Source organism: Populus alba, chromosome 4 (genome assembly GCF_005239225.2).
Source record: "Populus alba chromosome 4, ASM523922v2, whole genome shotgun sequence".
In the NCBI taxonomy this organism is placed as follows: Eukaryota; Viridiplantae; Streptophyta; class Magnoliopsida; order Malpighiales; family Salicaceae; genus Populus; species Populus alba.
In genome coordinates this window covers 9,138,691-9,151,148 of record NC_133287.1, presented here as the reverse complement: position 1 = coordinate 9,151,148, position 12,458 = coordinate 9,138,691, and the positions used below count along the sequence as shown (strand labels likewise).

Here is a 12,458-nt window from a genome sequence, read left to right as displayed (position 1 = left end):
ATACCGTCGCTTCTCAGCACCAGCACCAGCACCAGCACCAGCACCAGCCAGAACGTCTTCTTCTTCTTGTTGCTGCTTTGGTAAGCTTCAAAGAATTCAATGGGCTCTCTTTAATTTCTTTTTTTATCAAACTCTTAATCTGAGATTTTTACCTTTTTATGTATTTGCTTGTAGTGATTCTTTTAGCTTCGTTTTTTTGTTATCTTGTTCATCAAGTGTTTTCTTATAAGGGTGCCTTTTGTCTCCGAAGCAAATGGGTAGCTTTTATTTTCTCTTACTTTGCACTTTTTTGAGAGATTAAAGATGCTGTCTAGCGTGTGCTTTTGTGTGCATGTACAGTATAGAAACACTAGATTATGCTGATGCATTAACCTTGTCTCCTGCATTTGTGTGCTTAGATTTGATGGTTTTTTTTTTTTGCAATGTAATCGGTTTGTTAGTAAATCGAGTAGAGAAGGTATAGAGGAGAAGTGAGAATGGTTTTTAAGATGATAAAAAATGGTACTTTTTTCGTAATGCATGAGTTGTCTGGACTGGTTCTTGGTTTTGAATTGTTGTGCTTTAGCCATGTATTTGTTTGCTAGGCTACTAATAGTGGATTTTAAAAAAAAAATTCTGTCTCTTTAAAACCCTTGGTAGCTTACCATCTGTTTGCTGCAAGGCGCTGAAAAAGTTTGGAGTTAGGTCAACCTTTTGGTGGGATATCTATACAGCGTTGTGGGATTCATCATTCATTGATGTTTTGTTCTCCCAACTCCTGGATCATTTCTGAAGAAAAAAAAAATTGAAGGGATCTTACCTATTGATGCATGACAGGAAATTAGGTGGCCATTAGGTTGACAACTCGTAAAAGAATGTGGTGATAGCTGTTATGGTGAACTTGAATTGACAATTATAGTACAGTTATTGAATGTAATCTCTTGCTGTTGCTAAGTAGATCTGTGAAGATGTTCACCACAAAGAAGAAGATCCAAAAGGACAAGGATGCTGAACCAACTGAGTTTGAGGAGACAGTTGCCCAGGTTAGCTCCTTAGGTTTCTATCTGATTACTTTGCATTCCAGGCTTAAATGAGTCAAGTGTGATGAAATCTAAATGCTTTTCTTCTGTAGGCATTATTTGACTTGGAAAATACCAGCTCAGACCTGAAAAGTGATCTAAAAGATCTCTTTATAAATTCGGCGGTGTAAGTAGACTACTGTATGCTTGTTATATGCAAAGCTTTTCATTCTTTTCTTTCAATTTTATGTTTTCCTTTTGGTGCCTGGTCTATTTGCTGAATTTTAATTTTGTAAATTTGCAGTCAAATAGATGTTGCTGGAAACCGCAAAGCTATTGTCATTTATGTTCCCTATAGACTGAGGAAAGCTTATCGCAAGGTTCATCTTCGCCTTGTTAGAGAGCTGGAGAAAAAGTTCAGTGGGAAGGTAACATCTTCTCAGATTCTTTGTTTTCTACATGTGTAATTGAGAGGGGGCCTATTGTAAAGTCTTGAACTTGCAACTACTAGGCTGCTGGTTTCATTCCTTAGAATAAGGTCCTCAGCGTTAGAAGTTCTTAATGTTGGTTAAATACAAGTCAATCCCGGTTTCATTTGAATATATATTTGAATCTGAACTCTGAGGCATGTTTCATATGCTTCTCTTATAATCGGGCAGGATGTTGTTCTGCTTGCTACCCGAAGGATCGTGCGTCCACCAAAGAAAGGCTCTGCTGTTCAGCGCCCCCGCTCCCGTACCCTAACTGCTGTGCATGAGGCCATGCTTGAGGATTTAGTGTATCCTGCTGAGATTGTTGGAAAACGCACCAGATACAGGATTGATGGATCCAAAATCAGCAAGGTAACTTGGACACTTCTAAGTCAAAAGGAACAGAAAATTATAGATGGAATTGTATGCCCTATCACCATAATCTCTGCTTTTCTCATGAAATCTCATTTCGTTTTTATTTTGTCTCAGATCTTCTTGGATCCCAAGGAGCGCAACAACACCGAGTACAAGCTAGAATCATATGCAGGAGTTTACCGGAAGCTTACAGGAAAAGATGTGGTTTTTGATTTCCCGGTAACAGAGGCTTGAAGAACTGTTGATGAGTTTTTGTAATGTTATTCTATTCAAGAGTTCTATAACTGGAAGCAGATAGGATACTATTTAAAATTTTGTCTCTTGAATTTGATTCAATGTCATTTGAATAGGACACGTTTCTTCAAGGTTTCTTTTACCATGCACTTCTGAGTTAACTTCCTAAATCTTATGGATTCTTATGAAAAATTTCTTACGCATAGGTGGTGGTGGTTGTAGAACATGTTGCACTTGGTTTTTTTTACATACTTGCATTAAGATAATAATTTTTTTTAATTTATTTCTGATATTTTTTAAAACAAATAGGCAAAAATGGGTAAAAACAAGTTGATGTTTTAATTTCGATATAAAAAAACTCCATTCAAAAGGCAGCTCAACTTTTTGATAATTTTTTTTAAGAAAGTCAAATTGGTTTCATCTGGTCAATTCTAATTTTTTTTTTTTAAAAAAATAATAAGTCAGCATTTTTCTCTCGCTAAAGTCATAATGATTATAAAAAAAAAGTCAACATTGTTATCCTGTAAAAGTCAAGATAATTTTATTTTGAAAAAATAAATACAAGCCATTTGTTTTGACAGGTTGATTTTATAACTATTATTATAATTATATTACTTCTTTTCTCACGTATTGTATGAGGATCCCATGTTTCATAAAAACTACAACTATACTCAATCCAAAGGTAAAAAGTAAAAACACTGTAGCTACCATTTCCCTTGCCAAGTTTAGGATTTGAGTTTTAATTTTATTTTTTTAATGCCTGTATGCAAATTATCCAAGAATATTCATTATCAATATTATGCTATAGTTAAAAACAAAATTAAAATAACAATTCAAAATTAGTAAAAATAAAAAATATTATTTCTTAGCTCTGTATACAAGGACACTTATTATTTTGCTATGGTTTTTTTTTTGTTATTATTATATGGGATTATTAGGAGTAATTGGATCATTTAATATATAAAATATCATTTCTATTAAAAAAAATAGCTGCATGCACAAGCAAGGGAGTTTCACGTCACACCTTTAGGGTGGCATGTGTAACACCAAAATATCTCCGAAATACTGCATGCACCAGCAAGTGAGCTTTGATCACATATTTTTTTCTTATTTCCCTCCTTCCGCTCTCCTCCTAAAAGAATGCGTTAGCCTTTTCAAAAATTAAAGAAGTATGGTTATCTATTTGTTGGGTCATTTATTTTATTGTAATATATTTGGTTTTGAATTATTTTTTGAGTTAATTTTTTTTTAATTTTATCTATTAATATTTTATTTTTATATCAAATTTGATTATTATTCTTTTAATTGCAATGTATTTGGTCTTGAATCCTTTATTAACTTAGTTTTTTTCTTCAATTTCATCCCTTAATATTTAATTTTTATATCAAATTTGGTTCTCAATCTTTTTATTTTTAGTTTTTCTTATTCTTTTCTTAATTAAAATTGTTTTTGTTGTATGTCAAATTTGATTTTTATTCTTTTCAAATCAACATTTTTTTTCTTATCTATTTTTTTATTATTTTTTTCAAGTTTATCCCTAATTATTTTGGTTGATTGATAATCTTATGTTGTTATTTTTTTCAGATTTGTCTTTTATGCTATAATACAATCTAATGATCAGTGTCATAAATTCTGAAGATTAGACCAGTTTGGCTTCGATCATTTTTTATTTCATTTATAATCATTAAGTTTGTTGAAAATATGTATTTGTTTTTTTTTTACCTTTTTTTTTTTTATAGTCTTCTTGATATCATATCTTGAGTCATAAATTTAACATGTTTATTAAGTTTGACTCAGATTTATTTTTTTATAGTTTTTTTTTTTAACTTAACTCAATAATCAGAATCTTAGATTTATTTTTTTGAAAATACTTGTATTGTCTTTATATTTTTTCTATGATGAAAAAAACTTCATGTTACTTGTTACTGAGGACATTTAAACAGCTAAAAAGTAAAGTAAAAGAGATAGAATAAGTTACTGGACATCTAAAATGGTCTAATAAAAATTCTAAATTAAAAGCTAGTTATAGAAAAGATAAAACCCCAAATGATGTTGAGAACAAACTCACTTACCCCCGTCCAAGCCTTTAAAATACTATTTATTTTTTATATTTTAAAAATATTTTTTTAAAAAATTTAAATTTATTTTTTTTTTACTTTAAATTAATATTTTTTTGGTATTTTCAGATTTTTTTGATACACTAATATCAAATATAATTATTTTTTAAAAAAAAACTTTATTTTAATATATTTTCAAATAAAAAATACTTAAAAAAACAATCAACACACTCTCAAATACCTTCTAAGAGTAAAACCTCCTGCGCTACACTCTTTAAATCACCATCCTTGTGCATCACAAGGTCCTCGGAGAAGAGTTGAAAATTGATTGCTTTTTGGCATCAGCATGATGAACCAAATTGAAAATAGTATATGTGATTATGATACTATAACTTTTACTATACCTTTGTTGCATTTATTCAATTAATCCAGCATGGGTTACATAAGTTCCCAGCAGTTTACCAGATAAATTGATAAGTCGGGCATTCCCGGCCCACCAAGTAAAACCTGTGGTTTATTACATATAATATAATACATATAAATAAAATCTTGAAAATAAATAGTACAAGGCATTGGAGACTGAATCAATCCTAAAACTGAGAGCTGCAGTGTCTACCACCTCAAGGTTTGAAAGAATCTGCTATTCACTCCTGCCCTATACAGATGCAACTCAGATGCAGTTGAAACGCTGATTTCAGAGTTGGCAGGTGCAAAGAGGACATCTCCTTCCATAACTACATCCTTGGATGATCCTGCGCACATTGCACCGTCGCCAACCATGACAAGAAAAATGGACGGACCTGGAATCGCAGGAAATACTGTTGATGCCCCTCTTGGAAGAATGCAGCGATCAACCTCAAATTCATCAAAAGGTGGAAGGTATCTTGTTATATATGGACTCAAAGGAAATCCTTTTAAGATTTCAGGGAAGCCCTGGATCAGAACCAGCATCATCATTAATGATTTTGCAACAAAAAGTTGCCAAGACAGAGCCACTAAAAGCAAATTTCCCATCCTGTTCTTTTGGCCCTTTCTAATAAATGACTTTTTTTAAAATGCAAGGCATATGGTTTCTGGAGTATCACATGCTACAGGTGACTGCAAGGGATTTGATTTAAAAAGCCCAACATATTTATCAAATTTAAACAAAAAACAAAGCAAATTCACACATAGTTTTGTTAAAATGAAATACAAACATGCATGAATATATTACCTGTTTGTATGTGAGCATGGAACAAAGAGTTTGAGTATCCCGGAGCTTGGGTGTAAGACCAGCCCGCACAACATTGTCTGAGGTTGCCATGCACTCTATACACTCACCGTATAGATATGCATGGGGTTCATTCGCCCCGAGATACAAAGCTTCACCAGAATTGAGCTTCACATAATTAAGAAAGAAGGCTGATATGACACCAATATCACCTGGATATTGCTTTTCTAACTGCAAGACCAACTGTTCCTTCCCTGTCAACTGTCTTATCTGACAGATAAAAAAGTTAAGGTGTTAAATCAAGAGCATGGCAGAAAATCAAGAATGATATAGCTTAACAAGTCATTAATAAAATGAATGCTTTTAACCCTAAATGCAAATCTCTTAAACGTCAGTCACGGCATTCAGATCACCTTACAAAGCAGGCATCTTTAATCAAGAAAATATCAACTAACCTTGCTTTCCATGTACAATCTACTTTTTAATTTTGATATTGCTTCAGCCGTGATCTCTTGGCTCGCTGACATGAGTTGGGTAAAAGCTGATCTCAGAACAGATTTTACTTTTTCCTCGTGATCTTGCTCATGGATTTGCAAGACTTGGTTTGCTTCCGCGCTGCCAACCAGTTCTACTATCTCAGGAACATCTCGAAGCACACCTTTAAGCTCCTGGAAAATTTATCAATTTGCTTCGATTTAATGAAAAAATGGATACGGCTTCAATGGATTTATTAATAAAAAAGACATTAAAAATATGCATGTGGAGATGCAATAAACAAAGTCAAGGTTGTTAGAAGAAAGTAATGGTGACCTTGGTCAACTGAGAGAAACACCGATGCCTATTCAGACCTAATCGATACAAGATAGATAGATTTTCACCCTCATTTTCTTTGGATTAATAAGTTCCCAATTAACATTGAGAAGTAATGGTTTTTCAATATGCCAGCAGTCTGCAGTAACCATTTCCTGTTCAAGGCTTCTTTTAAAAATGCATGCTTTATAAGGCGAAGGAGAAGTTTGTTGATGACTTGGTAATTCTCTCGCAACTATAAGGAACCCAAAAGGGCAGCAATAAAGGATAAGGAACTCAAAAGTATCCCATCATCTTAGCGATGCAATCCAAACAAGTTGTGGTCACATGATATTAAGAATCGCCAGACTGATGATTATTACAGCTGAGAACCACATAGTTCTAGCCCATTAGAAATATTAATAACAGGAATTACCAAGAGATACGGGTTAAGTTATGGTAGAAACACATCCATTTGATTGAATCTTTAGATTTCTCATAAAATGAAAAATAAACAATTTAAGGAGCCTATGTGCTTCTCATGCATCAGAATGACCTCTAAAACTCCTTCAATTCCAACAAAGATTCACAACACTACCAATGCACAAAAATCAACTCGAAGAATTTGCGAATTAGATAAATACAAGAAAGATAGAGATCAATCGAGCACCTCAATACTGATAAAACCACAGAGGGCCTCAAACTCTGTTATGGCTAAAGCCATCTCGGGCTTATGATTGTCATCCTTGTAACGATTTGGCTGCAACTTGTGTAGAACTTTTGCCAATTCCTTGTCTGGGTGAGCCTGTATCGACAATGCTTTTGCCACAGAAAGTACCTATCACACACCAAACTTTCAAAATCAAATTGAAAACATTCGATCAAAACACAGTGATTTTTTTTTTTTTAAATCAAACACAGATAAAGAAGTTAGTCTAATATACAGACACAAAAACCACAATTCATCCTAATCATAAAAGAACCAATTAAAAAAAAATCACACTCATGACTCAACGAAAACATAAATTCAAACACAACACAAACAAAAACATACAAGAAAAGAAAAAAAAGATTGTACCTTGAACAAGAAAGGGAGATCACAACCCCACTTATCCAAAACTCTATCACCAAGCACATTAGGATTCTTAAGAATCCATTCTTTCAAACTCATACTCCCGGACCCAATTGAGTCGCCATTCTCCACACCACTTTCCACCACAAAAGAAGGCCCAGAACCATGTGTACCCATCCAAAACTCAGCAAAAGGCTTCTTCTCTTCCAATTCCAAATCAGAACCAGAATTCAATTCATATAGCCTTGCAACCTCAGAACCCTCTGTCCCTTTTTTGCCCCAATCATAGTTTTGAACTGAACATCTCAGTCTCTTCAGCCCTCCTCCTCCTTGATGGTTCTTCTCCAATCCAGTCTCCATTGAATCAAAGACAAGACCTTCACTATATTATATGAAACAAAAAGAATGAGACTTCAAAGATGTGGATATAGCAAATGCCATGAAGAAAAGGGTGTGTGTATATAACAGATATTGCTGGTTTTTGAAGTGTTTGAAAGGGTAAAATGAGAGAGGGAAACAAGTTGAGAAAGAGAAAGAAAAGGAGACTTGAGAGAAAAGATAGAGGAAACCGCATGTAGTGGGGTCTGATCTGGCTACCAGTTTTCATTCCCTTCCCTTCCTGTTTAGCTCCTAACTCCCAAGATTTTCTTTCTTCTTCAGTACTTTCTGTTTTGTCAGCATATAATTAATGAGCGTGTTCTTGAAATCTCTCACTTGATATTGATATTAATTGAAGTACAAATTAATTCTATAATATTTTTTTATCATAAATAAAATATTGGACAATTAAATAAAATATTAAATAAAAGAAACATTTGACCCAAAAAAATTTAAAGAAAAGGAACCCGCATGTTGTGGGGCCTGATCTCTCACTGATCAACGCCATGTGAATTGGACACAGCATCACCATCCAATGAGGAGAATTTTTGTAGTTATCATTTCAATTTCTTATAATGCTTTCACGTTAATTAATATATGAATAATGTTTGACTTGAATAGTGTTTTGTCTTAATTTAACATTTTCTTGCATCAATTTCAGTGAAAAAGTTTTTAGTTTTATTTAAAAGTAATAAAACCATCTTGTATTCTGCGTGCTTGTATAATAGTGTGAATGAAGTTATTTTTTTAAAAAAATTTTAAATAATATTTTTTATTTTTGATATTAATAAATTAACACAATCTAAAAAAATAATTAAAATTAAAATAATTAAAATTTTATGAAAAGTCAATGCAACAGCAATCTCAAACAATCACTTTCTTGGTATATTCTTTCTACCTATCAACACAATAAAACAATATAAAAATATAAGAATGTGATTGGAATTATTTTTTAAAGTATTTTTATTATAAAAATTAATAATTTTTTATTTTTAATATCAAGAAAATAAAAAAATATAAATATATATCAATAATTTAAAATAAAAAAATTCATGAAAAGCCAATGCAATTACATTATCGAATAAGCACTCTATTGGTACATTTTTTCTACGAATCCTACTTTGTGCAACATGACTTCTTATCCGTGGATTGTTCAATCCATAGTATCAATTTTGACGAGCATATTCCAAGCTCAATTCATAAGAAATATATTGTCAAAATTGTTGTTTTGAATTCCGATTCTATCTTTGAAATTACAAGAATAAGATGCTTCTTACTTGCACGAGATTTACGATAAAATGAGAAAAGGTCCTTGGACCGCCAATAATAGAATAATATAAGGTAATGAGTTGATACAAGTTGGAGAAGGTTCCACCAGAAACTAATAATAATAATAAAAAAAAAAACAAGATATTATAATCTCAAACCGTCAACTTTAGTATTGGATATTATACATGTTATTCCACGTAGTTGGAATAAATATATAAAACACCCATATAAAATTGATAAAAATAATCTCAAAATTTATAATTTTTTTCCCAACAATAGGATTTGGATATTTTTATCGCCTAATACTTGGATAAGAGAGAGGGAGAGGGAGAGGGATAGGGGTAAATTCATAGTTTTATGATTGTAAAGGCAACTAAGGTGTACTAAATTGAAACAATATGCAATATATGGGGACTTTAAAGAATTTAATCCGTCAATTATTATACGCGTGAATCATACCGCTTGAGAAAAAAGTTTTCTGTTATGCACACGTGACGTTGGCAGGACATTTGTGGACGGAGTGGACGGCGGCCCACAGATGCCAACGAAGCTAAGATCCACTTTTTGTGTTGTTCACTCCACTAAACGAATAGAATCCACAAGAGTATATATTCCTTTTTCTTCTCTTCTTTTTCTTCTAAAAAGTTATTATTATCCTATATTTGGTTATTATCCAGAAGATATAAAATAAAATAGAGATAAAATTGTACTTAGTAGTAAAATATAAAATAAAATAATTTTTTTGTATCTTGTTTAGTTATAATAAATAAGACATAATAAATTATAAAAAAATTATTTTATTCTTAATATGTATTGTTATCAAATTTACATATTTAAAATAATAATTTGTTTTTTTTTTTTTACTTTAGTTTATATCGAGTGTTGAAATTGATAATATTATAATAATCATAGTTACAAGACCTGGTTTGACTTGACAGATTAATCTAAGACTTGAACTAGTTCAAGTTTTAAAAAATATTGGAATAATTGACTCGACCTGATGTGATCAAATACCTAGGTCAACTCAGGATAAAACACAAGTGAAAAACCCGTTGATTTTTTTGAAAAAAAAAAAATCTTGGGTCAGCCAGGTTGATATTCTCAACTCATGACTCAAACTTTGTCTTGAGTTGACCCTCTAGTTAGGTTTTAAAATTACGATAATAATAATTTTTATTCCTATACTAACTCAGACTAACTCTCTTAATCTATGACCGAGACCTTGTCTTGAGTTGACTCTCAAATTAAATTTTAAAACTATGATAATAACCATTTTTATTTTATGTTGACCTAGGTCAACTTGGGTTGATCCTCCTAACACGTGACTTGGGTCTTACCTTGGGTCGATCATTGAAGTGAGTTTTATAACTACGATAATAATCATTTTATTTATGTTGAATTGGGTCAACTCGGGTTGATCCTCCTCAGACAAGATATCGATCTTACCCTGGGTTGACTCTCAAGTCAGGTTTTAAAATTGTGATAATAATAATTTTTATGCTTATATTAACCCAAGTCAATGGTCACCTTCACTTGCGATCCGAACCTTGCTCCAGATTGACCTTTGAATCATATTTAAAAACTATGATAATAATTATTTTTATTCTTATGCTAAATCAGGTCAACCGACTCATGACCCAAGCCTTAACTAGTGACCCGTGTTTTACTCTGAATTGACCACTGGGTTGGGTTTCAAAACTATAATAATAATCATTTTTATTCTTGCATATCTTAGTTGAACAATTTTAAAATTAAGAGTTTTTTTACAAAGATATTTTAGAAATAGAAAATAATAAATATTGTCTCTTGAGACATGCCACTTACATACCTCATGTTTTGGAAGTATATAAATTCACTCAAAAATTATTTCATAGACATATTTATTTTTATATCTCTATCTTTTCAACCAAACACATTTCTTTCTTCATTGTCTCCATCTTTTCTATCTTGGAACAATAACCAAACGCTAGAGGCAACTATCATTTTCAATTCGTAGTTGCATTATCATTCATGTAATATTATTAAATTTGGCTTAACTCGGGTTGAATTTTAAATTAAACCAATTATGGGTTGACTAGGTTAAACTTGGTTGATTTGACGAGTTAATTCATGACTCGGTTGATCCGTTTAAAATCCAATTTAATTTTTTAAAAAATAAAAACGATGTTGTTTTAATTTTATTAAACAAAAAATTCTTTTAAACGATATCATTTTAGATTGATTCAGTTAACCCATCTAATCAGTAACCTAAGTTTTGGTAGGGGTAATCATTTTCGGTTTGGTTCAGTTTTTATATTAAAAAATTAACCAAACCGACATCATTAATTTTAAAAAATCAAAACCAAAACCGATTCAAATCGACTGGTTTCGGTTTGGTTTTTGTTATTCAAAAATCAATAAACCGAAAAGCAAATCTCAATGCCAGTGCCCACAAACTACAAGTAAATTTACAAGCAAATCTCAGTTTTTGTTGTTCGGGAAAACAAATCTGCCCGGTGCCCGCAAACTACAAGCAAATCTTGATGTCTAATGCCCACAAACTACAAGCAAATCTCGTTTTCTGTTGTTCAAGAAAACAGTTATGCCCACAAACTACAAGCAAATTATAACATAATAATAATAATAAAGCAAAAACCCAAGAGATGCAAGGATGAACTTGAAATGGAGTTAGAATCTTTATCATAAAAAAGCCATCTCTTTTTTTATTTGCCCGGTATGATGTGATTTGATTAAAGTAAATGTTGATGCAGGGATGGACTTAAAGAGATGAGAGATAAAGAGAAAAGGAAGGGGGGGCTATGGGGAGAGATGAGAGGCATAGAGAAGAAAAAGGAGGGGTTGTGAGAAGATGATGAGAGGTAGAGAAAAGGGAAGGGAGGGTGACTGCTGAATGTTACTTTAGGTTTAGGTTTAAAAATCTTATTTATACTTTTTTTTTCTTAAGTCCTGGCATGGTTGAACCGGTTCGGTTCGGTTTAATCGATTTCAAACTTTGAAAATTGAAACCGAATTGAACTGAAACTTTTTTGTGATTTTTTGATTGGTTAATCCGATTTTTTTTTTTGTTTTTCTAATTTAATTGGTTTATCAGTTATTTTGCTCACCTCTAATTTTTGAAATAAGATATAATAAAAAGAAAAAAAAAGAATGTTTTTTTTTACTTTTATAAATAAGCCATTTGGTAATCATTTTCCATTGAGAATATAAGAAGTTTGTTAGGGAAAAAAACAAATTGTTATTTTTCTTCACTCCAATCAACGAAGTATTATATGTATATTTATTCCAACTTCGTGGGATATAATACGTGCATGTAAATAAAACAACGAGATTTATGATTTAGAGTAATCATTTGGGGCAACGCAATTATTGCAGTTCCAGCTTCCTAAGGTTGCAAGAGTCACAACCTTGCCTTTTGATTTGCCACTCATATTCATTTTTCTCTCCTCCATCCTTTTTTATTTTTTTAAACATGCTTGTACATATACCTAGTTTGTTCGTACAAAAGCATAAAATGAGTGACTATCCTTACAAATTACATGTCAATGGAATGTTAAAAAAGATTAAAAAATACATGTGTTTTCCATGAAGAATTTGTTTATTGGGATT

The 12,458-nt window shown here is 31.8% G+C and overlaps 2 protein-coding genes across 2 annotated transcripts; one reads left to right on the top strand and one right to left on the bottom strand.

Moving 5' to 3' along the window:
- On the top strand, window positions 1-2,208 carry LOC118055975 (small ribosomal subunit protein eS7). The gene is made up of 6 exons (XM_035068029.2): window positions 1-80; window positions 938-1,022; window positions 1,112-1,185; window positions 1,303-1,426; window positions 1,658-1,840; window positions 1,958-2,208. The coding sequence occupies exons 2-6, from the start codon at window positions 948-950 to the stop codon at window positions 2,075-2,077; spliced, it is 576 nt and encodes a 191-aa protein (XP_034923920.1). The 5' UTR covers window positions 1-80; window positions 938-947; the 3' UTR covers window positions 2,078-2,208.
- A 2,285-nt stretch (window positions 2,209-4,493) lies between these two features.
- LOC118055974 (mannose-6-phosphate isomerase 1) lies at window positions 4,494-7,906 on the bottom strand. The gene is made up of 5 exons (XM_035068028.2): window positions 7,212-7,906; window positions 6,804-6,971; window positions 5,800-6,012; window positions 5,348-5,614; window positions 4,494-5,067 (listed from the first exon to the last, which is right to left on the bottom strand). Exons 1-5 carry the CDS (start codon window positions 7,563-7,565, stop codon window positions 4,747-4,749), a joined length of 1,323 nt encoding a protein of 440 aa, XP_034923919.1. The 5' UTR covers window positions 7,566-7,906; the 3' UTR covers window positions 4,494-4,746.
- Window positions 7,907-12,458: the final 4,552 nt, after the last annotated feature.